This window comes from Geospiza fortis, unplaced genomic scaffold (assembly GCF_000277835.1).
Source record: "Geospiza fortis unplaced genomic scaffold, GeoFor_1.0 scaffold231, whole genome shotgun sequence".
In the NCBI taxonomy this organism is placed as follows: domain Eukaryota; kingdom Metazoa; phylum Chordata; class Aves; order Passeriformes; family Thraupidae; genus Geospiza; species Geospiza fortis.
In genome coordinates, this window is record NW_005054351.1 from 1,347,220 (window position 1) to 1,374,532 (window position 27,313).

Genomic DNA, 27,313 nt, shown 5'->3' on the forward strand with positions numbered 1-27,313 from the left:
CCCCTGTAGCCTAAAGTAACACCTTTGGTTCCCAGACTCCCACTTGCCAGTCTGCCTAATCTTACTGTCTTGGCAAGGCTAACACACAGCAGGACCACTTGCCCCTCTCTAGAAGAATATGTCATATAATCCATTATAGCCAATCTTAAGAGTGATCTAAATCACAACTGTAACTTTGTAGAGGCATGGCAGGAAACAATTCCCTTCAGCAGGGAAATGCACAATAGCCTGCCCCCAGCAGCCATAAGGACAGAAGGAGATCTGCTACCCCATGCAGTCATCTGAGGTACTTCTCCATTAATACTGGATGTGTGCACTCTTGAATTAGCATTTGCAGGAATGATGCCTTACAGCACTATATATGAATGACCCTGCACAGTGTAATAGGCTGGAGAGACACAAGTCAGACATTCAGTGCCTATTCCTCCATTCAACAAAGCAAAGAAAACTATTTCTATTATAAAAAACTCTGAAAAAATTCTAGTGTTTCTTCTCCCTCTGTACGTGGTGCACATTAACAACATCAACAATAAAAAGCATCTTTTAAGAAAAGTAAAAAACCAATTTCAGTTTTGTTAAAATATCATTGCACATACTTTATATCTCCAGATCTGTACAGATAATGTGATATTCGCCTAGGGAATTAATCCCCACCTTAAAAAAATTGTAGAACCAAATGGTATTTGACTATCAAACAGGAATATGAGTAACACTGATGCAAACAAATTATGCCTGTCTGCCAGATGTTCATTATTACATTGTTCCTAATCCACCATAGATTTATAGCATGAAGGCAGAAAATGTTATTTTTTTGCTATTGCAGAAGGACAGTTACACTTCAAGACCATTATTCAGTACTTTAATTTTCCGTGTATACTGGCAGAGTCATGTATTAAATATATTCCCTGAAATCTTTCTTTCTCCCATCTGGTATGGTTTGCATGACTAGAGACCACTCACTAAAATGAGGAGTTAGAACTTACCAGTAAGCTGGTATTCACTTACTAGACACTACAGTATGAAAATGAAAAAGATGAAATTAATTACTACCTTGAGAATTCTCAACTGTATTAAAACTGAAATGTAAATTTGTTCTGCTGTTCTACTGCTTTCATAGTCACCTTGAACTCTTTACAAATTATAAAAAATCACAAGGACCAGCCATGCATCATCCTGGACATACTTGTGCAGAAAAAGCTTAAATGGAGTGTTGGTGGAAGCATAGACCCAATAGAGAAAAAGCATACTCCATTCTTATTTGTGCTATTATCAACATTGATCTGAAAGGCTGGGAAAATACACTGATCCTTTTTTCCCACTTTCTTTAAATTACTCCTACTGAGAAAAATGGCTTATTTCTCCTTCGAGCTTAGAAGCACCGAGAATGTTGCTGAGCAGATTCACACTCTTCTTGTTAGCTAACTGGACTGCATGTCCTCAATTTTGATCTCTGTTGACATTTTTTGATTTATGAAATTACTAAAATTTGACAGAAGATTCTGCAATGATTGAATCTGAAGCATTTTATAGTCCCTTTTCTCTCCATGACTTTTCAGTGCATTAGCTCTGCTCCTTAGGCTGAGTCAGAAACCTTACGAACAGCAGTGCTTTTGCAGAGAATGTGCTGAAAACATTTTAGCCCAAACTGTGTTGTCACTTAAACTTCTGCAATCAGTACTGTACCTGCAGCCATTACTAACTACAGGTACAAGATACATCACTTTAAGGGTCAGATCACGCAGTTTCCCCACCCCTCAAATTATGTAAATGTTTTTAGAGACAGTATCTTAGTACTGCACGGAAGTTATTTGTTTGGAAATCTAAGCCTCACTGAACAAAGCAAAGCATAACTTACTTCACTTTTTCATCCTTCATCAGGTTGCGGAAAGGTTACAGTAAAGGAGATGAAAACACATTATTTCCATTGACTTTTGTTATGAAAGAAACATAACTCCAAATGCATAATGGTTTATGCAATTGATTATGCAATTTTTCTCAGTGCTATTTCCTTAGATGGGTGGTCAAGAGCAAAATTAATATTTTTAAGCTTTAATAATTGTTAACATACTGGGAACTGTTCTGCTGCAAAGGCCAGGATGACAAATTCTCAGTGTTTCTGTAAATTGATTATATCCACACACACTCCCTACATTGATGAGATGACACTTTGGCATAAACTTCATGTTACTTTTTCTTAGCTATTTAGGAAGTGTCCTAATGTTCTCACACTGCTGAGAACTCAGTTTGGGCTAATTCTGTTGCATACTCTAGCATTCGCGCACTACATATTCTCAGCTGCACCTTAATTGCCTGAGAAAAAATAGAGGGAAATAATTATGGCAAATACAATTATAAAAATAACAATAACAACAACTTTCAAAGCCCCGTTCTCCCACCATACCAAGAGCTCTCCCAACATGGCATTAACCTCACTGGTATCTCACTGGTATCTGGGAAGCAAGGTGAGCTGCAGGGACGAGAAGCTGGCTCTGCTACAGCCTAATCTCAAGAATTCCCCCCCAGCCTAATCTCAAGAATTCCCCCCAAAACCCTTGGTTTGGGGGGCAGCCTCTGCTTACTGCTCTCTGCCCCACAGAATCTGAAGTTAAAGCCTAACCTCACAGACACCTGTGGACATCTTTCATTAACACTGTCCGAGAAATTACCGTGCAAAGGAAAGTGAAAAGCCAACTCTCATCCCAGTTTTAACTTCGCAGACATTTCTCCCATGATGTCCAAATGTCCAAAACACTGTGTAGACACCTAGTGTGGGGAGACTGATGTTTCTGGACTCCTGAACATATTTCTTTCGTACCTTCCTAACTGCATGATCTCCTCCCTGTCACAGGGTACTCCTCCTCACAGCATAGGTGGTGTGAGGAGATCCAGGGACATTTTTGTCTGTCTGTTCAGCCTCTACAAAGGGGCAGGGGGGCACAGGCTCCCCTGAGCATCACCCATCCAGGAGGCAATGCTGCAAGCTCACCATGGCTGGGAGCGCTGTGTAAGGGGAAAAATATTTCAGTTTAAGCTCTCTGGGACAAAACTGAGAATAGCACCTTGTTCTCACAGCGATGAGCCCTGTTCTGCTTATCAGATTTCACAGCATTACACAGAAAACAAAGTGTATGTGGCTGTCTGTTTCCTAGGGCAGAGTCAGGTCTGAAAGGGCTTCCTTAATAAAACAGTAAGCACTTGCACAAACGTTGTGCTGTCATCTTTTAAAAGTGTACATCAGAGCACAAAAGGTAAACGAGCAACAAGTAGATGCAAGGCTAAACTCACATCTCCACCTCCTGATTTTCTGGACTACAATTCTTTTCTTTAAAAGTTAATCCTTTCATCAGAATTTCTGACAGATAGTCAGGAAATAATAGCTTTTAATGTACTGTAATAACTGAAGCAGCCTTCTGATATTTAGAACAACTGGCTATGCTTTATAAATGTTTCTCCCCTCCTTTCCTTCCCCCCTTCCCCCCCCCCAGTGACACATTGCTGGGGTCTTTGGTTGTTGTTTTTGTTTTTCAAGTTATTTTCTGAATTCGTTCAAAATGACATAAAAATAGAGAAGTAATTAAATACCCTTTCACAAATTACAAGCTTTTCAACATACAAAATGTAGATTTTTTTTCTTCCCAGAGGGAAAACAAGACTTTAACCATTTAGTAACTAGCAAAAGATAGGAAACAAGTAACAAGTCCATGCGCTACTGTAAAGTACAATCTGATTTGAACAGCATATTATTGAGATTATGACAAATTTGAGGGGACTAACAAAAATACCAACTGCAACAATCAAGACTCCTCATGAACACCTGTTTAGGGAATTAATTTTGCTTTAATGGGCTATTACCAAGGCTTCTCTAACAAACTCACTCGCTCCCCCAATCAATTCTGGATCAATACAGACACACAAGCCCTGTGAAAAGCCTTCTGTTCTTAGGACAGGATTAAAAGATTTGTTAGTTTTACGATAGCTTGCTTAAAAGACAGAAATTAAAAAAAAAAAGAAGAAAAGAGAAGATGCACATGTTCCACGCAGTTTAGATCTCTTCTGCTTAACAAACTCAACATTTGCAAAGGTTTGACAGAAGGGAGGCCACTTTTTATTGATTATCACAGTAATAAGGCTCTAAAGAATCCCAAAACACGTTGCTCAGTCTCTGTGAGTGATCAATTAAAAGCTTGCTAGAGAGCTGGCTTCCATGGAAATTCACCGCCATTTCTTAGTGAAACTTAGGTGGGAGAAAATAAGGGCATACAAGCCGTTTTTAAAAACAACTCTGTATTCTTTCAACCAAACAAGTTCAAAAACTTTACACAGGGCAGATGTTGGGTGCCTGAGCACTGAAATAACTTAAGGCTTTGATCTAGGTGTACTAAGTATTATTTATAGCCTTTAACATTATGAAAAATGGACTCCTTCAGTGACTTTGCAACAGCAAGTCTTTATTTTTTCTATGTTAATCCTGAGATAAACTTTTCCCTTAACCAAAAACAAGAAATAGAAGAATTCTACAAAGGCTATGAAGTCATTAATTAAAACCCAACAACAGATAAAAAAGCCTAAAAAGCATTTAAAATGTTGCACAACACAAAAACATGTATTATCCACAACTACATTTAGCCTACAATTTGATCATGTTGTTACAACTTCCAAGAAGGATTTAAAAAATAATTTTCTTTATTATGAAATATGATGCTGTTCAATGTATCAAATTAAGACATTTTTCTATCAATCATAGAGATTTATTGCATCAAGGGTTAATGAGTATTTTCTGCCCAAAGGAAAATACTTCAGTTTTCCATGTAGTTAATAAAAATAAACAGTCTGCTCTTCATTACAAAGATACTTCAAAAGTAGTAAATGGTGTTTTCTTTATCTCTCTAGTTACATCAGATTCATCTGGATTTCGGAAAACTGCATACAGAAAATCTGGTCTGATCAGAAAAGGATATTATTTTGGTACAACATACAGGTTTTTTTCCTTCTTTGATAATGTGATTTTAAAGAAACACAGAGAATGTATTCTTCATATGCGTAAGTTGGATTACCGAGTTCAAAACAAACAGCACTGAAAACATTTCCAAGTGTTTGTTAGTATTTTGGGCTCTTTTTAAATCTCACTTGCTTACTTGAAATCAAAAGAATAAATTCCAAAAACTGGCAATGATTTAACCCCTAGGAAGCCGACATGGCACTTGTCTCACAAATGTATTGATTAGATCAGCCTTTTGGATCCAAAGTCATATTTCTTGCATAGATATATTCTTGAATTTTCAGTCTTTTTTGCTCTGCATAATCAGAAACTCGTGGTTTTCACTTAGAAAATAGTAACTCAAACACATTTCCCCATACATATTTACAGTCCTATTTTCAAAATCTTTTCCCTGAGTTGCTGAGCAAACAGAGTTCACATTTACTGAAAACACGGACTTACACAGTTTGTATGTAAACAGAAACACAGCTTTAAGATGCAGAATATATAACGATGACATTTCAGGAGAGAAACTTTCTTATCAAGCTCACTGGTGAATAGCAAAGGAACTTAATAGCCCAGGAAAGCAGAAAAAAAGCAATATACTTGCAAATGTCTCTTATATATTAAGAAAAAGTGCTTGGAAATCCTCATCGCTCTCCGAAAATCTTACAATCACCTAGCAACCTATGTTACTGCTGCTTTCAATTTTGAACAGGCAGCCTTCACATTCAAACATGCATCTGAACCAACTGATGCAACTGTAAGTTTAAAGCAAAACAAAAACAAAAACAGAGATTATTTTTTTTTTGTTATTTAAATAAAATGCCCCTACCTTTCTTCTGAGAGTACGATGGCGACTGCACTTGAGAAAAAGTAGGTTTTTCTTCTGTGAAAAATTCAGGTTGGTTGTACTGATTCAGGGCCATGTCCATGTCAGAGTACTCGCTTTTAAACACGTTTCCAGGGTAACTACAGGTATAAGGCTGATTCACCGCCCAGGCCTGTTCCATATATATGTTGTTACTGTGCAGGACCTGAGCATCACAACTGCTGTAACCCTGATTATCTTCGATATATGTGCAATAATCAGTGGACTGCATGTAGCAATTGCTACCAGCAGCTGGGTGCACCTCATATATTTCTTGCATACAGTAGTTCATTTTGTTAGCCTATCTCAGCTTCTACTTTACGTACACACACACATGCATACACACGCAGGCATGCATACACATGGGTCGGGAAAGGAGCAATGAATATACACCAACAAAGTCGACTGCAAAACAGCCCGTTTTACTTCGGAGCAGCACCTGATGTGCTAAAATCCTATTTATATTGGGACGGCTTGTGAACTCCCCTGCCAGTCAAACATATTGGGAAGCAGATTTATGACAGTCAAAGGTCTTAATCTGTGACTGTAAGTTAATTCCAAGGGAAGATGGCAGTCAGGTAGCAATGACCACCAGACAAAGGAGTGACATCCTGACAACCCTTCTGTTCCCCCGTTTGTCTGGAATAATCATTTTATAAACCATTTCCAGCCTTTTCCAATATGATTAGAAAACGATTACTAAGGCAAGGACACAGTTATGTCACTGTAGTTGTCAACTTAAGTGTGAAGAATTATAAAGACTGCTTAAGAACTCCCAGAGGGGATACGCTGAAAATCCTAAAATCAATAATCCTGTTTTTCAGCATTAAACCATACAAAATCCAATAGTGCTGTGCTGATGACCCAAACAGTATTCTAGTGTTACAAAATTTAGCAACTTAATCTGTCATCAGCTTTATTGATTTTGTTTTACAGAATTACATGCATGAATCTCCCCAGCCTTCCACACATACACAATCCTCCCCACCGCCTTATAATGAATTTACGGGAAAGCGGCTTTTCTAAACATCAGTGATTTCAAGAAGTAATTTCTATTGAGTTCAACAGGTGGGAAACTTCAAAATAATATAATCAGCAAAAAGAACACTGCTTAAATATTATCAATAAGCTAATTGCTTTGCTATTCTGCTTTGTTAGCTTTTCTGTTTCAGTAATGAAGTATTTTTAGAAGAGCTTTTTTTCTGATTACAGAATGAGGAAAGGAAGGAATGTTTTTTGCCTATTTTGACTCACCTATGAACTATGAACATGACAATGCCACAACAAAATCTGTATGATATTTTAATTGCTTAATATACCCCAAGCTTCAGTATGGTTATTATACCTTCTTTAAAAAGCCATTGTTTTATTTAAAAATAAAAACTATTTTATTTTTAACTTATATTAACTGCTATTTGTTTTTTTATGAGGAAAAATGTGTTTTTTCTTTACAGCACAGCTAAGATACAATAATACTTGTGAAGTCAGTAATAAACCAGTATCCCTTTCTAATATCTATTCTTATTATTAGGGAGTTTAGTTATTACTGATTTGATAATGAGAGCTTTCTTATTTCATTCATTTTAAACTACAGGATTGATAAAATTACTGTGTAACTTGGCCCTTTTTCTTCTAGGATCTTAAGCATACATCCAACAATTTTGATGAACATACTCTTAAATAGTCCTCAAAAGGTCAGTGCAATAGGTAAGAACCGGGCATGACATATCCATATTTTTCCCTATCTGATATTGTTAAATATTCCAGAATACTAAAAACAGCCAACAGAGAGACATTTTCCTTCCAGCTCACAACTGTAACTAACCAATCCAAATAAGCAGCATTTCCAGTTAATGTCTAATTAACTACCAAATCCAGGACAAGTCCTTCCAATTATCAGAGAAGTTAAAATTCATACTTGGAGTTCTTCTTCCCTCTCTAACTATAAAAGAAGCATCTGTAACATGCATTTTTTATTAACTTGCTCATAAAATAATAACACATTTGGTAAATCAAACTGAACTCTATTGAGAACAGTGCTACTGAAGTCAATGAAGTTGCCTCCAAAATGAACTTGTTCTCCTAAAATGTAATAATTCAAACATTTTATTTCATGAAGACCACAAAGAGTTACTGAAATCCAACAAGTAAAACCTTAATGAACCCTCATTCATTTACCATTGTCTAACTGAAAAAATACCACTGTAAAATACAGTGTGAAAAGCACACAATAAAAGTTAATTTTCATTTTAGTTCAGGCTCATCATCTAGATTTTAAAAACAGTGAGTTTGTCTGTGATAAAAAGCATGTCTCATGAAAGATCTGATTTTTCAATAATGGATGTTCAGCACTTCATAAAAATGACTGTTTCATTCAAGAAATTCTGCAATAGTTGTTTATACCAAAACCCCCAAACCATTCCCACCAAGGGGATGGGTTGGTAATGCTTCAGTGTATGTAACATACACAGCTTGCTGAGTTTACTTCTCCATGCTCCCAATAAAACATTCCCAAGTACCGTACCTGTTGTTCATTTACCACAAAAAGATCCCCTGTACCGCCAACAGGAACTCATGTAGAGCTCCCACAGAGGTGAGGCTGTGTTTTACAGGTTAGCAGAGCACAGTACCTAGATACTTTTATACCACCCAGAAAAGCTTTGGAGAGCTGGGCTTTAAAATCTTAGTGAGAATTTTTCCCATGTGGATTTGCTTTGCCAGCAAAGTCAAAATTCCCATTAATCTTTTATTTTCTTTTTTTTTCCCCTCTGACTGGATTTAGGTTTGTCACTGAAAAACTAAACAGAATTGAAGCCTTGTGTAGACAGAGCTGTTCCAGCCAGGACAGCACCTGAGCAAATGCTATTTCAACATGGCACAGACTGTGACTTACTTTCTGTTTCAAAATAAATCCCTCAAATATTTCTTATTTTCTGAGCTACATCAATAATGCTCAGAAATGTGTCACATGTACTATTTTTGTCAAGAGTTTCTCTAATACCGTAAGGAAATTAAATTAAATGAAACTGCGAAGGGTAAGGGAAAAATGAAAAATTACTGTTCCAACAAACCAAAAAAAAATTATGAACACTACCAGGGAATGTGGGTTTCTTACCTGTGATATGCTACTATTAAAGAGATTTATAGCTCTGCAGATTGTTGTTCCCTTGGAAACAAATCAGTTCAAAGAACACTGCAAAGATTTTAAAAACTGAAATATTCCTAAAATATTTTCATTTTAATCTTTTAGGGTCCAATCCTGTAGGTTCATTTCACCTTTGCACCTTTGAATTAAATTCTCTGATACAAGACAGTCAGACAGTGTCTTTATCAAAAGTCTGAAAGTGGAGTAGAATAATATTAATTTGTTTTGGTATTCCTATTTGAATATTCGTGTCTTTACACCATGTCATGTTGAGCTTTTGTTGCCTCCAGCAATGTAATATCATACTTGGAATTTTATGAGTTCACACGTGTCTGATTATGTGAACGCATGGAAGTTAATCACCATCAGAATAAACCCTTCAATTCAAGCAAACAGGCCAGGAATAAAACAGAAATTTTGATACAGTAACGGCAGAGGATCCAAAGCTCAAACCTCTCACAGTCTAAGGTGCTAGTCCACTGTTCCAAAAAAGACAAGAATTACTTGTTGAACTTCGGAATGCCCCAAAGGTTTTTATATACTCACCCCGGTGTAAATCAGAAGTAAGTCTAATGCAGTCAGTGATATTAACTGCGTGGGCAAAAATCAGGCTGTGAATGCCTGAAAGGGGGAATCTGCAGAAGAGACTGCCTTACACTACACCATTCAGCTCTTCATTAACTCCTGTTTTACAAATTATGACTAAGATTTTTAACTACAAACAATGAAATACCCCATTAAGATGCACTTACTTCTCATGTGACTTAGCTTGGTTAGAAAACCCACCAAAATGAACCCACAGAAATGCTAAGGAAAGACAAAACCCCTGTAGCGTCCCTCTGGACACTACAGCCCAACCAACAGAGGTCCCTGACACAGAAAAAAGAAGTATCATGCAGAGCAATTTAATCTGCTGTGGAATATTACCTGCAAGAGTCCTATTCTCCTGACTTTTTCCAAACTGTGCACCCCTGGTCTAGAGTCCTGGGTATCACAATGCTGCAGATAGGGCCCCTGCATGCCATTCTAAAAGATTCGGCAGTGTCAGTACGTGGGAGGTATTGCAGAGCATTCAAAACAGATATCAGTCAGGGCAGAGTGCCACTTCTGAAGGACCAAATGGAAGGATCTTATATTGGTTGCTGTTCAGACTTCATGCATAAAGATGAATAAAAATCCAGAATTCACTAAAAAATTTTACACATTTATACACATAGTTGCAAAGATTAAACATACTGGTCTGAACTCTTCACAGTTTTGTATGCGTGTATTATCAGTTCCTAGTTTTGTAAAATGAATTTTTACACATTACAAAATAACTGTTATATTTCCTATTTATGGATGTTATTGTTGCCTGAATTGTCTCAGCCACCTCTGATGGCCTTGGGGAAAAAAAAAAAGAAAATAGATCATGGCTTTTCTGAGCAAACACAAATCAGGACTTTCATAACATGGGCTACATTCCAGACAGATCTTCCCATATCATAAGGAACATATACTGAAAACTGCAACAGCTTGTGAGTAAAACTACTAATGTCACTTTTGCAACACCCAGAAGTTGTCAAATACAGCTATCTCAGGGCCCACACAATGAGTTACCATCTCTCTTTAATATATATATTTGCACCACCTTATTCATTCACTTTATGCACTATGACCAAGGACTCAAAATGGTCCCTCAGAAGTATGACTACACAAACTTAGAGATTAAGCTAAGAAAACCTCAACTATCAGAATCCAAAATAACAACAAGCATTTCAAGAACTGAAATTAACTCTTCATGGTGTTTATTTTATTTTGAAAACTCTACTTGTGACTAAATCACAACGTAGGTAGGATTATGGAATTCTGGTGGTGAAAAGTCCCAACAGCATTTGACAGTTCCTGGAGTAAGTCTCAGTGGAAGATAAGCCATTAAAAAATAATCATTTTGTCTATGATACATTTATAATAGTTGGAGGAGAAAAAGCTAAATCTTTCTGACATAAAATGATTTCCTTGGGTTTGCAACAGATGCAGGAAGATTCAAACTAGCTGCCCTGTGGTACAAACTAGATGAAAATCTTACTTAGACAACAGCACACCTCTTTTCTCCACATGTACCAACTTAGTTATTTCTCTAAAACTGTTCCTCTCACAAAACCCACTGTACCTTGGTTATGACATGACACTAAATTTGTCTGTGACTCATAAAATGCCAGTGTGATGTGCCTTTTATTGAAATACTTCAGACTCATTAGTCTGCTTGAATAACAAAGAATGTCACAGTTTATATTTAAACGTTCAGATTCACTACAATTCCAGTTATCCCTCAAAATATTTTTGACACCTTGAATAAATTTGGTAAAAAGAGAATGGAGCTTTCTCTTTTCTGATGAGGACTCCTCCAGGGTTTGTGCTTGCTTTTTCTTGCACTATTCATGACATGGATAGGTAGCACATGATCTTGTCAGAAAGCATTTACTCCTTGAGATGTCAGCCAACAAACGAGCAAACAAAATTCTTGAATAGTTTGGACAACTTTTAAGATGGTCCCTGAACAAATATTACTAAGAGTAATTATAGACCTGTGACCCAGACAACCCACTTTGTTAAGCCTCCCCATATATCATAATTGGAAGACCCTGTTAGCAGACATCAGCTAATTACAGAGCTTATCTCTTGAGAAAGTAATGGTCAACACTTAAAACATGTATCTTTTTTCAGTCATTCCCTGCCTCAACTTCACATGAAAACATCAAGGTAAGAAGTTTCATTTGTTCAAAAATAAAACCAAGCAGAAAACAGGCTAATTTAGCTTGACATAACATAATTAACAGGCTCCTGGATGGGACTGTCTGGGTTTGGTAGCCTCCTGACAGCCCTTAGTAAGACGTTAAAGCGATCAACACCTGACATCTGTTAGCAAAGAGGCATTCTGAGGTAAAGCACAACTAAATCTAAAGAAATCAGGTACTTAGACCAGTTTAACTTTTTCATGAGGTGATATCCTGCCTGACACTGTAATCTTTCTTCCTGGAGTGATGCAAGACTTAAGTAAAAGACAACAACTTGTAATCCCCTCTTCCCAATATACAGTAATTATTTTTTAGGCAGAGCAATGAAGAACTATTTATCCAAGTTTACAGGAATAAGAATAACTTAAGCACTACATTTGTGCTAATACCCTAGCAACCGTGATTCTTAAAAGGAGTTCCTTCAATGCTGTGCTGATGTGAAAACAACTTACCTCAGAAAAAATGGTTTATTCTCCTGACTAGTGAGGCAGAAAATATTCCTAACAAGAAGTCCCACTTGAGCTCTGTACATGCACCCACTGAGGCTTTGGGTATGGTTAATATTAAGAAAGAAGGCAAACAACAGAGTCACAGGTGAGACCTGAACACCCTGAAAGTAGAAAAGAATGATTTCTTTTGTCTTTGCATTTTTAATGTATCAAAGATATGCTTTAAAAAAAGGCCAAGTTCAGAAGGATTTTTGATCAGCTTATAAAGAACATAAGGAGAGAGACAAATACTTTTTAAAAGCTCTAAAAGAAGAGATATTATTTTGTATCAGGTATCACACAGAAAACTCCAGGAAGTAATAACCACATTGTCATAAGGGCTCTTCACAAAGCTATTGAATTAAATAGAAGAGAAAACCAAAAACCACAATTACCACTAATAAAAAAAATAAATTAAAAAAAGGTTGATAGCTAGAAAACATCCCCACATAATAATGCTTCTACCAATGGCCAAACCCCTGACAGCAAACAAAGACATAAGCTGGTTTTGCTTTTTGTTTTTTCTAAATACAGCATTTGCTGTGCTCTGCATGATAATGTCAGTTACCTTTACACTTTTTTTCTTCTTTTTGGTATTCCTGGGCACTTGACATGATTTGAAAGTTTGCTTTTGTATAGCCTGGCTGTAAAATTGTACTAGTCCAAGTTGAAGCATGTCGGCATTGCAAAAGCTGCTGTCCATTCCTCTGGATATCATAATTTTTGAAGTGTCTTTTCCTACAGAAATGATTTTCTGTTATGCCCACTACATTCCATTTCTGATTTCTGTCAGGAAGGTGAATCAGTCTGTCCCACAATGGGAGGCCACGTCCTGGATGTTTGGCAAATACTGCAGGACTACAAACCGTTGGCTTGGCCAAAATCTTGCTCAGGTGAGGAGTTTTGGAAAGCAAGTGGTTCCCCAGCTCTCCTGAAGCTGTCGTATTCCTGTGCATCTCCACTGGACTGCACTGATATGATGCAGAACCCTTCAGCCATGCCCATTCAGCCACCATAGTTCCCCTTCAGTAAAAGTGAATATAAAATTTTCCTGTCTGAGAATCCTGAAAAAGCAGGCAGATCTATGTGGACAGGCTAACACCAGATGCAACTTTCACAACATCACAACTACAACATGGGCCCCAGGGCAAGTTAACACCGATTTATTGCCTTGCTCATATGATCATTTGAGGTCTTGTAGGTCGAGGCTGGTCGTGAACAATTTTCAGATACTTAAAACACAAAACATCAAGGATTCAGCCTTGTTTGACTTTGCTCTTATCGTAGGCTGACCTGAGGGACACTCAGTTACCTAAGTGTGACATTCTTATGTGGGCATGCTTAGCAGTTCCGCTTTTGCTACCTACTGCCTTTCTCCGCCTGTGGTCACAGTGGAGTATCAGAGATGCTAATTTTATCTCAGGAGCAAGGACACTTGGCTCCAGTGTGGATAATGAACAATACCAAAGCTGCATGATTTTATCTAACTGGTCATTGCTTATTCTTCAGTATAGAAGAAACTGAGATACCACTCGCTGACAAATTTGTAAAACTAAATACAGCCCAATTTCTATTTCTGGGCAGCAAAGTAAGATCAGTAGAAATGACCCATCAAAGATCATATTAGGTATTTAAGAAATTATTTTATTTTATATTATACGTAACAAAATTCAAATAGCTGTTTAACTTGCATAAAGAAAATAGCAAATTCCAGACATCTGATGACTGATACCCACAGTGACTTTAATCATAGTAAGATTCTGCTGTTCTAATCAACCTAAGAGTCAATTTTACATACATTTCACTCAGTAAAGCAACATATTAGTAAGGGCATACCAATTAATTACCAGAAAAAATGATTCAAAGTAAATTGGGATTTCAGTTATCAGTTCTATCATAATACTGCTGTTTCTGAATCCTTTGTCTTAGGACTTCTCTTAAGTGGAATATTGTTAGTACAGGACAAATTCAGAAAACTTAATCATGGTTAGTTTTAAATACTGTTATCCTATTTTAATTCCTGTATGTACATACAGCTTTCCTGAGTATGTTATTTAATTTTAGATGTAAACACCTTTTTGCTGCTAAAAATACAACCTCACCTGACATTTGCAGCTACAAGTCTTTTTCTTCTACTGCCTGTATCTCAGCTGGACATCAATAACACAAATTTGAGAAAGTACCTGGCATCACGGACTTCAATGCAAAGGGCAGGTAAGTTACCTACATAAATTGCTCTTACCTACTTACTTCTAGCTTTTTAGATCTGTTTTTAGTTCAGACTTCATTTTCTAAGTAAAATTAAAAACTAATTCTAAATGTAGGTAATATGGCAAGAAAATATCACTTGTAGGAGGACAATCAGTTTAAAATAGAATAGTGAAAGTAACCCAGAAATACTAGGCAATTTAAAAAAAATATAAAAAGAATAGAATATAAAACTTTTTTGCATAATTTGAACACTTTTATATTCTCTTGACTTCATAAATTTAAGCACAGAGAAAGAGATAGGGTTTCTCTGATAAGGTCCTCTGGGAACTGAGAACTTCCCTCTAAGATCTGAACTTACACACTTCATTATCTGTGGCACAAAGAGGAACTGTGCACTACAAGCCACCCTTCCTCTAGACTTCGCATAACCTCTAACAGTGTACTTGGTTCAATAGAAGGCTTGTCTCCCTTGAGTTCCTTCACATCCTAACTATCTCCCTGCATGGACGATATTGCATCTTCTCAAAATGCGAGAGTCAGGCATGTGCAATATATATATTTAAAATATTGGCATTTCTATAATGCACTCATAAATAGATCTATGCTTTGTCAGTTCCTTGAGCAGGCCAGTAATGCGACACAATTCTTGACCTTGTTTAGAAAAGTCAGTTGTATCCTCAGTTACTCAGGTCTTTCTATCAGTCCTCAAGATCAGTGATTCATAATCCAGGCTCTTCAATCTCATTAGGCAAAAATTTCTATATATTTTCCTCAAATTTATCTTTGATATTAAAGGCCATTTTTGCTGTCTTTTAGCATATGAGGATTTATGTTGCCTTTGATTTTAATCAAAACCCATATATTCATGACTATGGTAAAAATTCTGTCCCCCAAGGATTCAGAGAGGGTGTCACATGAGGCTTATAGATTTTTACCTTTAACAAGGAACTCCAAAACCCTTCATAACTTAAAAAATAAAATCAAAACAGATCTTCCAATTTCTTTGTTAGCAAAGCATCCGTGGTACTTTGAAATATGATTATAGACAAATTTAAACTATGAGGAGAAATTGATCCTATTACACTTTCCATCACTTGGAATTTACCCAGGCAGAGTTTACCAAAGCTAGCCAAACATCAAGAAGCTATATGCTCTCTTTTCCTTTTAGTTCCCTCTGAAATTTGTCTCACTATTTTGCCTGCCATGTTAGTTACAGTTCATTTCATGTTACAAGTTTCCACTTTATTTCACAAATTCTCCTCAGTCACCAGGGACATTACACATTCAAGTTTTGCTAGTCAAAGATTAAGTTGCAAGGAACTACCACTGAGGGCTTTTATATTTTGTCTTCTATTCTTGTACTTCCCATACTAAGGCACAGTGGATGTTTATGTCTTAAATTACTATTCTTCTTATTATAACATTAAATTATTTTCATGAGAAGACTACATTATTTATTCTACTCCATTGGCTCTAGCTGCCTGAATTTCTCAAAGCCTTTTTTTTCCTTTTCAACAAAAAAAAAAACAGTTGAAATCTCCTGCATCTGCTCTCAGTGTTGTCAACACAAAATCTTTGATAAAGGATGATAATGTAATTTTGTGCCCACTTCTTACCTGTAAGAGAAGCATCTCTCTCTCCCTCTAGCTACTGTTAAAACAGGTATAATCAAGGCAGGAAGCAGTACAGCCCACTGGGATGAACCATGACTAAAAACCACAGGCCCTGTTTCAGAGTTAAGAGGAACTAACAAGCAGGGCCAGAGCTCTTCTCATCAAGAAATCACCAAGCAATTTCAAAATGCACACTGTAGCAATAACTGGCATCTAAGCAGTCAACAGGTAAAAAAACTTCCTCAAATTCCCATCAGAAGGTTTTTTTAAAGGCAAGTTTGTTTTTACAGAAGAAGAAAATTTTAGCAGATGAACTGCCCATTAAGCTTAACTACATGAATAGGCAAGGGGAATCACTCAGAATTCTTTTATTACAAGCCAAAGCAAATACTCCTTAATGGGTAATTATAAAGGTTGGCCTATTCTCAGGCATGCAGTGTTATCTGAATGTCAATATAAAAAGGACTACAGAAAAAATATGGAACAATTTATTTGTGTTCATCTCAGTTATGTGGCCTTTTTCCCCAATTTTCTACTAGTATCTGCCAACAGTGGTCAAAGAAGCAATATACAAAAAGCTCTACCATTTTTAATACAACCCAAGTGAAGAGAGGCATTAAATTGTATCTCCAGAAAGATGGAAGGTGGTAGCCAGCCAGCCAGGAAGACAGTGTTTCCTGCTGGAATGAGCTGTATACCAACCCTGAACTTTGATCCAGATAAAAACTCAGAGAGCACAAAAGAGGACCAAAAACCACACTGAAAGAGTGCCTGTTCCCCATGCTCACAACAACCCCAGAGGCAATGCATTAAATTCCCCCTGCTGTGCCCTGAGAGCTACACTAATTTTACTTGCTTGGGATCTGCCCTGTCGCAATCAAGGCTGGATTTGCATTACCATTATTACTGTTATTGCTTTATACCACAGTAGCTCCAGTTAACAGCTAGATCCACTGGTGATGAAAGCTGCTGTGACCACACAGGCAATCAGTGCCTGCTCCTCAGAGACTGACTACATTGCTCACACTTTTTGGGGGAGTGCAAACATTTATTTTTCACCCTCAGCAACAGGCTGTCACTTAGACAAAAGGTAAATTAACAGTTCTAGGATGTCAGAGGATTGCTGTTTTCCCAGTTACAAAGACACTTCCTCTAACAACAAAAAATTATTTTACATTCCAAAACTGCTCACAGCAGAATTTCCACTGAAAATTCTCTCTGTACAGTATTTCAATTTGCAGCCGACCAAAACAGGGGCAATTAGGAAACCAGCTTGGAGATCTCTGAATTGTCATTAACTTACTTGATTGCAAACGTACATAATAAAGTTTTGAAACTGAAAAAAGAGCAGCAAAGACAACAGCACTTCACTGGTTTGCTTTTTTTTTGTTTTGCCATTGAAGTGCAATCATATAAGGACACTGAAGTGGGTTGGCTTCAGAGAGATCAACTAAGGCAAATGTAATCAGGATTAGGACTGAGGGGTGCACAGTAGGTTGATGAAGCAGCTTTGTATACCTTTGTATGGACCCAGTCCAATAAAACTAGAGGATTTTTACTTGATGACTTGAGAGAAAAAAAGAAAAAAGCAACCAAGCTACAATTAAAGGACATGTCCCCAGTAAAGTTAACACCTGATTCATACTTTGTTCCAGCATTTTAAACCCCACAATCTATAAGTAAAAGCATGTAAAGTTTTCATGTGTGTTTGTGCTGGGAAAGACAAAACCATCTGTGTCAGCCAAGGCTAAGCTTCCATTTCTTCTCATTAATCTTGCTGTCAGTTCACAGCATTTTATTTTCTCTCATTTATTTTGCTTCTTCTCTCCTCTTCCTCTTTTATCTCCTATCTTTCCATTTTCTCCCAGGAAAAAAGCTTAGCATTTTCTCCTTATGCTTCCTTATAAAAGAGGGAAACACTTCACAATTGAGTTTCACAACTTTTAAACTAGGCTCATATGATCATTGAATAAGCAGAAGGATGGAGCCCAGCTCACACAGACTAGCCAGACTCTTCTTCTTAAATATGCAAATTTTGCCTCTGTAAATGTGCTAAATAAAACCTTTGAGAACACGGGATTTCTTTCCTGAATTTTTAAAATATAAAAATTACAATGCCTATAAGAAAAAAAATTGTAGAGTGAAAGGAACTATAGTATGTAGAATGAGCAATGTCCATTAGGTGATATTCAGTATTTCAGAAACATGTGCATAGGTGTATGCCTGTAGAAGTAAACAGCCAGGGTTATTTAATCCAGGCTTGTTGTCCTGCTACTTGCTTTAGCAGTGGCAATATTGTAAAATATTTAAATATTACATTTTAGAATATGGATTTAAAGATTAAATTTCAGTATTTCTAATCTTTTGGACAAGTATTAAATCACCAGGAAAGAAGAGTGCGCAGATCATTACAATAAATTTTGTAAACAGTTTCTAAAGTGTAAGAAAAGGCAATATTAGGAAACTTGAAATAAAGAGTGTAATAGCTTTATCCTTGTTCTTGATACATCTTAATGAGCTCCTCTGTGAATCAGTGCAACCACTTTTTAAAACATGCTAAATTTCCATTAAATTTAAAGCAATATCACACATACACTTATCAAGAGCTGGAGTTGACATTATGCTCAAATTTCTAAACATGAGAAAAAATTAATCAGAGAAAAAGAATACCCAGAAGAACCTGGCAGTTCATCTGTAAGTTAACCAGAGACAGGTTCTGAGCACAGAGAAGCAAATTATTCAGGGTTTTTGGTATGTAAAGAGCTCTCTGAAAACCTGTCCTTTGAGAAAAGAACAGGAATTGTATAGACCAAAACAGAATCTTGTAGCAGCTACAGATAAAACAGACTTACCAAAAGAAATGAATGGCCAAAGCTACATGGGGAAAAGCAGTAAAACACCAGGACACACCATGGAACTAGAATGGTGGTGCTAACCAATACAGCCACATAGATGCTATAAATGCATTCTTCCCTTTCACAGTTCTGCCCAACACATGGGAGGGAGTTTTTCTGAGAAGAAGCTATAGCTGAACCACAGGGCTCACCTGGCTGCTGTTCTCCAACAGGAGTCATACGTGGATACCCAGAGAAGAATAAGAACAAAGCAAGCACATATGAGAGCTCCCACCAAGAGTCTCTCAATCCCCAGCTACTCCTGAGCCCAAGGGACTGACTGAGCCCTTGTGGCCTTTCTAAAATGCAGCAATACCCACTGGGTCTCTCTTTGAACTACAGCCCAGTCTACTCTTGAGTACATCTTTAGTATTCACAGCCCCCTCCAGCAAGGAATCCCAGTGTCTGTCTCTTCATGTGCAGAACCATGTCCCTCTGTTTGTTTTAAAACAACATTGATTTAATTCCCCACAGACAGCAATCCATCTCTCCAGGGCTCATTTTGCAGACTACTGTTTGTGTGAATACGGGAATATCAATGGATGTTTACTCTCTTCATGTTGTGTTAGATAATTCTTATAATGCCTGGGAACCTACTAAAATAAAAGTGAGAAGACAAAACACCATTTTCAGAATATGGCTCAAAATACATAAACCACATCTTTAAAAACAAGTAAGTTACAGTGAAACCGTTTAGGAAATCACTCAAATCACTTCTACAAATCACTTTAGATCACTGCCACCTTTTCCTAAAATCCTGATTCTGAATATTACTTTCCTCATGAACTTTCAAATCAATTCACATGGTCTTTCCCCATCTCTCATTAGACCTTCAATTTCCTCCCATTGAGGAGTGGACAGTATATTTGTCTGCTGCTTGCTAACAAAATCCTGGGGATACAAGCACATAATTGAAGCTTTTTCTTTTTTCAAGGTGGTGAAGCAGTTCAAGTTATTTTGGTTCTAAAACTGCTTAAAGAGATATCTTGAAATAACACCTCCCATTGAAGGACTGAGGTTTAAGTAATGGCCAGGTAAAACAAACAAAGGTACTAAAACTAGCTGTCTTGACAAATACATAATTTGTTATAGACAAAAAAGGTAAATAAACAAATAAGGTTTGCCCAAACAATGCAGTCAAAGCTTCTTCAGTAAGAAAGACAAACTTGGATGTGAGGAGAGAATTCTTTTAACTTCAAATAAACTCAAGCTTGGTACAGATCTAAACCATTTGCAGAAATACAACAAAGCAATAGTGAAAGGCCTTTGTGCATGACAACATTTACACATTTCCTTAAACATTTGCCTTTTTTTATGATAGCACTGCAGCAAATCTGATGCTTTTAAAGAACATAATGAGAAGTGCATTTAGTGAATGCAAAAGGTATTTTTATATAGAAATAACTGGAAAATGCCCGGGTGGACTGATCCCACAGTTTACCAACAGCTTTACAATTGGCATAAAAAAAAATTAAAGTCCTCTCTATGTATAGGGATCAATACCAAGGACAAATGTTGTAAGTTGATTGCTCTGACATACAGTTATCAGAAGAACTAAACAGCAGCTGTGGTTAGGCTTTTGAAGATCATAAAATGGCAGGCTGTAACTCCTGCGGCAAGCACAGCAAAGTGCTTTATTTTATAGGCTATTGGAGAAGACTTAGAAAAAACAGGACATTTTACTCCTTTTAAATGACTATTCTAAAAGCTTCTTGCCTGCAAAATGAACAAGTACATTTTATACTGACAACACTTTGCAATTCTCCTTTACCTGATGTCAGTAGTGAAACACAACTACACAGTCTAAGAATTACACTCAAAATTTAAAATACAACAGTCTGCTCCCAACAGAAATAAATTTCAGAAAAATGAGTTATCAAAAGAAACAGCTCTGGCTTAAAAAAAAACACTATAGAAAGGGACTAATATACTGATAGATCATTAAAAAGAAAACAGAAAAAACATATCAGCCTTAATGTAATGAAATATACCTAAAATGACTAGCAAATGCTACAAAACTAAAAAAGTACTGCTACTACAAAAAAAAGTTTGTTCTCTCTGTTCTTTGTGAAATCTAATTGGATCCCCCTCCCCCTCTTTTTTTTTTTTTTGAAAATGTGTGATCTTGTGAGGAAAAAAACAAGCGGGTATTCATAAGTTGGAAAGAAAATACAACATATTAAAGAACTGCACAAAATTTGAAACATTACAAAATGTTTCCCAGGCTACTTGGCTTTTGTATTTATACAGCACTTTTACAAAGCACTTTTAAAAATATTAAATTTTTGAACCAAAAAATTAACCCAGAGTGTCTGTAACCTAGAACTTAGTAAGTGTGATATTTTTAACTGCATATTCAGAAATGCGCTTCTAAGTAATAAGAACCATCATGGAGTGATTCATAGCTTCATGCAAAAACATCCCACAATATAAATCTTGTTAACCTTTTGAAAATCCCCAAAAGCTCATTACAAAGCTGCTGAATCCTGGCATAACAAAACCTTATATTAAAGTATTTACCGTCCTCCTAAAAAGTCCATTACTTAAAAGAAATAATACACTTGAGTTAGACGGATTTTATCATAGTCTGGCAGGCAAAGAAGTGTCAGACACTGATGTATGTCAAATTAAATTATCCTAGGAAAATCATTATAGAAATTTGGGAGAAATAATTTCTCAGCTGATGTTATACAATAAACTGTTCTCCACCTGAATTAATGCCAAGTTTACAGGGTAATGACCATTACAGTCAAAAGACTCATGAAGAAAATGTGGTACCTTTCCTATTCTATTACTTTTCCCAGTTCTTGGAAACTATGTGCAACACCCTTGGAGACACTGGTTTTCAAATGGATTTGTTGCACGAAAGCTGATTAATTTCTTCTCCAAATGAGGGACCTGTTTCAAGAAACGTTGCATATTAAATTCTACTTACTGAAAATATGCATTTATGACATTTAAATTATATTCCCCAATGTAAGCACTTAATTTTATTATAATTCCTATCTTGATCTAACTTTACAGTCATTACCAAATAGAACAGTGTGGATATTTGAGTAGAAGCACAATGACTGGGTTGATTTTGAAGCTCCCAAATAAAAGCAAAGTAAAACCCCAGCCTTACTGAAATCAGTGAAAGAACTGCTGCACCTTTTACTGGAACCACTATTACACTCTTTACATTCTCTCCTCATTTGTCATGAAAGCAAAAATTATGAGATTTACTGTATTCTACAAATACTATTTCCTAGGATTTAGAACCCTTTCTTGAATCTCTTCTTCAGTTTTCACTGTATAAAATAAAGTAATAGGAAAATACGTCTCAAGGTGCGTCCTGCATTTTGGGAGAAAATGTACAGAAGGGAGCCTTCAGTGATAGCTGTGGCCAGTGACTAGTGATGCTAAACCAGAAGTTTCATAACAGTGCTAAAATAGAAAGACCTTTAAAAATTATTTTACATACATGCTCATTTATTTTATTTTCCCAATGAGAAAATAATACTTTCCAACTTTTTTACTATTCTATCGTGCAAACGTATGCACACGAAAGAACTTGCTCTTATTGCTAAGATAGTACTAATTTTATTATGCTGATAATTTTTTTTTTCTCAGACATTACTCTGTGGGCAGCAACTGTTGGTGTCAACTGTAAAACTGCTGATGAACACTGCTGTTTCAGCCCAGAAAACCAATCACACCATGGTCTGCATGCAAAGCAGTGTGGTCACCAGAACAACGAAGGAGATTCTGCCCCTCTATTCCCCTCTCATGAGACCCCACCTGGAGCACTGCATCCAGCTCTGGGCTCCTCAGAACAGGAAGGACATAGACCTGTGAGTCCAGAAGAGGGCCACCAAGATGATCAAAGAATCAAACACCTCTCCTATAATGAAAGCTTGAAAAAGTTGAAACTGTTTAGCCTTGAAGAGGGAAAGCTCTGGGGAGAGTTGACTGTGGCTTTTTAGTACCTGAAGGGGGCCTGTAAGAAAGATGGGGACAAATTTTTTAGTCTGCAAATGCACTAAAGACTGGTTTTACTGTCAAAGTCAAATTCTACAATCTCCTGTCAGAAAAACTTCTCTAGATTGCACTAGAACCTGAAGGCTTTCAGGCAGTGCCTGCAAGTGGAAAATACATTCTTTAGTAGAAACATAACATATGGGGAGGAAAAATTATCTATCGAAACCACAGAATAATACAGCCTGTTATTTTAGCCAGCTGGTTTGGTTTCGTATTAGATTCTGCTCCCATATTCCAGTGACTCAGTAACAGAATCTAAACTTCCATTATCATTCATTAGAAAAGGACTCTTGTCTGGCTGTGGATCATGGTATTTATGAAGTTTTTATACAGTTTGAAAGTCTTTCATTTCATCCATGTTTCTTTTCACATTTACACTCATGTAGGGAATGTCATTCCTATAATCAGAAACAGAAAATACGAACTGCTCATAATGAAAAGTGATGGAGATCTACAGCTGTACAGTCATCTCCATCTCAACTTTTTTTTTTTTTTGCTTGATGATAATGTTCTTTGCACATATTTGCTCTGCTGACTTCTGTCAAAAGCAATGCAGAAAATATAGGTCCTTCCAATTAGGCTTTGTATTTCTCTGAGCTTAGCAGAGCTGCCCTGCCAGGGGCAAGTCCAGGGAGACAGGACTGATTAGAATGCTAGTGGAAAATCTCCACAAACCCACCCTCCACAGGAAGCCACAGACCCAACAGAGAAGGTGAGGATAAAGTGGGTACACTGTGTTTCCTTCCTCATCTCTTGCCATCACACAGCAGAAGCTATTAACTGCTCCCTCGAAAACCACAGCAACGTCAAGCCCTGTAGTAAAATGCCATAAAACACAGTTTAGCATGAGACAGGGGAGAGCACAACAGAGAGTTGAAGAGACCAAGTTACATGCCAGTGCTTTAAATTCTTCCAAAACAGGTATTTGCCAAATGAAATCACCATGCCCAGAATGCCTGCAGGACAATGCAAAACACTCTAGCAGGGCCTGCCAATGCAGCCTAAGGACACTAACTCATTCCCAGTCCTCATGTGGCAGTGATGCCAAGTCAGAGCCCGGCACACCAGCCACAGGTCAGTATTCCACTTCATTCCACAAACTGCCTCAATGCTCTCTGCTTCCTTCTTGTATTTGTCTCTGCTTCAATGGGCAGCAAAGTAACCATAAAAAGACACACCTTTTCATATTATCAAATAATAGGGTTTACTGTGAAAGCATATATTTACATAATACTCTGTTTCTTCTCCCCTCTACTTCTTATCTAGAAACCTAAAATCAGAAGACCATCTTTGCTGGTGAATGCAGCTGTTACCCCTTGCTGGCCCTTACAAATGGATGGGAGCCTTCTAGGGAAAAGGAAAAGAAAGTTGATCTGCATAGTCAAGTAAAAATAAACTGTCCTTTGGGCAGAACACCAGGAATACAGTCTTGTTAGTGATGACTTTTCCTATGTAGCACATGCTGTATTTCGCAGGTTTTTAAAAGGTCCCATTTATGCATTTGGCTCTTGAAATACACATTGACAAACACTATTGGTAGAACACTTTCTTAGGCAAATTGATGAATACTAAAACAAATTCAGGAAGTCTGAAATTCTCCGGCCTTCTATACGATCTCCACATAATAAGCATGTCTTTCTAGACACTGTTCAGGGATTAGATACATGGGGGTTCTGACACAGCTAATTTATGTGTAACCTTCAGATGCTCTGCAACTGGCAGGGATAAGATGGTTAAGCAGGCTTAAAATGGTTAATGGTCATGTCAACTCTGGATCATCAGCCCACCTGCAGACCTAGTCAATAATTCTTGGAAGTGTACTTGGCAACATATGTGAAATAAATTTGACTGTCTCATGTTGAAGCTCAGGGGATATGTCCATGTTATGAAATAACTTAGGCCAGGATACTCAACAGAAACTGTTCCTATGCTGGCAGCTTCTGCAGGATAGCTGAAGTTGGAATGTGCATTCAGAACAAAACACAACAAGGTTCCAGAAGGCAAACCAAGCACGACGAAAGTTTCAAAAATGTAGGGGAAGATTACTCTGCGTCCCACATCTCTATGCTCTGGATGGAGGAAAGAGTTCCATTCCCAGCACTAATGAGGAATGAATGCAGAATTTCAACGAATTTCAATTTCAGTGAATTCAGAAATTGTTAAAGAAGCATTTTTCAATAAATATTTAGCAAAAATCACTCCAGAAAGGCAATAAATACTACACAGATATTCTTATTAAATATGATTACCTGACATACTGCTGGGAGTTATGGATATGTAATCATTCTTGTCCTTCTTCTGTCACCAATGTCACCTGCCAAAAATAAGGAAAAAAACCCATGTAACATCTTCATAAATGCTCATCTGCAGAATACCATTAACATTTAACCAAGATGGGACCTTCTGGATCTTGAATAGCATGGTTGATGTCTGATGGCTTAACACGTAAACTTCAAAGCACTTTGCTTAGCTGCATGAGGTAACAAATGTAAATCAGGTCCAAAACATGGAGGAGCTGTGGTTAACAGGGATTTGGAAGCAACGTCCAAAAGCCTATGCCTATTGATGCTAAAAAATATAAATAATGCTTTTGTGCATTTCATGGAATACTTTCCATTATTTTTTCTGCAGAAGTTCCTCTAAGTCTCATATGTGATCTCAGGAGTTAACTGGTTTCTACTTTACGGTTTCTAATGATACGCATATACCATTACTCTTGGGTTCAGTAAAAACAGAAGATTCAAAGGAATTAGAAATTCTCTGTCACAGTTACACTGATTCTTACCCAGTCATTTGAAGTCCAAAAGTCTACTGACTTTTACAAAGTTCTGAGATGTAAATTATAATTTTGTTCATATGGTAGAAAACTAATTTACATGTACTTAACACTTCTGAACAATGACATCCTCTATTTTATTAACAAGACATCTGCATCTGTGAAGAACTGAATCTGGCATTTTAAAGTCTCGTTTTTGATATTTAGATTGTGTCCCCCTTTTATATGTCCATACACACACACACACACACACACACACACATACATACTAACTATACTCTTTTTTCTGCTTGGTAGCAAAGATTGAAGCCCTGCAAGTTAATTTAGTGCCAGGAGAGAAAGTCAGGGATACCAGTTATGAGAACATCCTTTGGCCATGTTGGTATTTATACCAGCCCTCACGTTTTTCACACGGAGGCATCACAGGCAGCATGCCCTTGTTCAGCCATCCCTGCCCAAAACATAGTGCCCAGCTAGATGATCCCAGCTCACTCCCTAGTCTAAGCTCCAACAATCCAACCCAAGCAGAGACAATCCTAAAGGCATTACTCCAGAATAGAGACAAGATCTCATTAGAATTTTTAAATAAGAAATCACAGGCCGACAAGTGACCCCAATACTGCCTGCAGAAAACTAGCCTGAGAAGAGAGTCACTCTCTGTAACACCCCCCTTATTCAGCACTGGTGAGGCCACACCTCAAATACTGTGTTCAGTTTTGGTAAAAGTGAGTTTTACTTCACTTTAAAAAGATCATTGAGGTGCTGCAGCATGTCCAGAGAAGGGTAACAAGGCTCGTGAAGAAAACTTGTCCTGTGGGGAAGAGCTGAGGGAGCTGGAATTGTTTAGCCTGGAGAAGGCTCGGGTAGAACCTCATCCCTCTCTACAACTACCCAAAAGGAGAACGTAGTGAGGTGTGACTGCACTGAGGGGACCAGAGAAAACAGCCTGCAGCTGAGACAGGGGAGACTTAGATTTAATATTACATGAAGTTTTTCGCTGTTAGGGTGGTCAGGCATTGGAATAGGTTCTCTACAGAGGTTGTGGAGTCACCATCCCTGGAGTACTTTAAGAGGCATTTGGATCTGGTGCTGGATGATGTGGCTTAGTGGTTAGGGTGGTAGTTCTGGGTTGATGTTTGGACTAGATGATTTAAAAAGGCCTCTCCCAACCTTGCTGATTCTGTGATTCCATGAACAGAAAATACCTCTTTTTTAACATTAGTGGGGAAGTGACAGAGAGGAAGTAGAACCTCTCTTAAATTGTTCTGATCACCATTTCATGGTACAAAACTGGTCTTTGTTAACAAACCTGTGGATTTTATCTCTCTCCACCCATCCAATGCCATAGCCCTGTCCCTTTCCTCAAGGCAGCCTTTCCCTTGAAATAAATATCCTCCCCTAGCAGCGGACTGAACATCGGGCACATCTGCTGTGTTTAGGCAGGGGTCAGAACGAGAGAGCAGCTGAGCGGCAGCACCGGTGAATTAATGCAGCCGGGACGCCGCCCCGCCGCTCCACCTCAGCCCCTCAGCGGCCCTCT

The 27,313-nt window shown here is 37.4% G+C and overlaps 1 protein-coding gene across 2 annotated transcripts in view; it reads right to left on the reverse strand.

Annotated features, from left to right (window-relative positions):
• THRB (thyroid hormone receptor beta) overlaps positions 1-12,873 on the reverse strand; it is a 32,861-nt gene extending 19,988 nt beyond the window's left edge. The window contains exon 1 of one of the 2 annotated variants that reach the window (XM_014307975.2): positions 12,828-12,873. In XM_014307975.2, the coding sequence (XP_014163450.1) occupies positions 12,828-12,873 (46 nt within the window). Of the gene's footprint in view, positions 1-5,813; positions 6,161-12,827 lie in introns of those variants that run through there. The other variant, XM_005423376.3, reaches the window with a different exon arrangement.
• Positions 12,874-27,313: the final 14,440 nt, after the last annotated feature.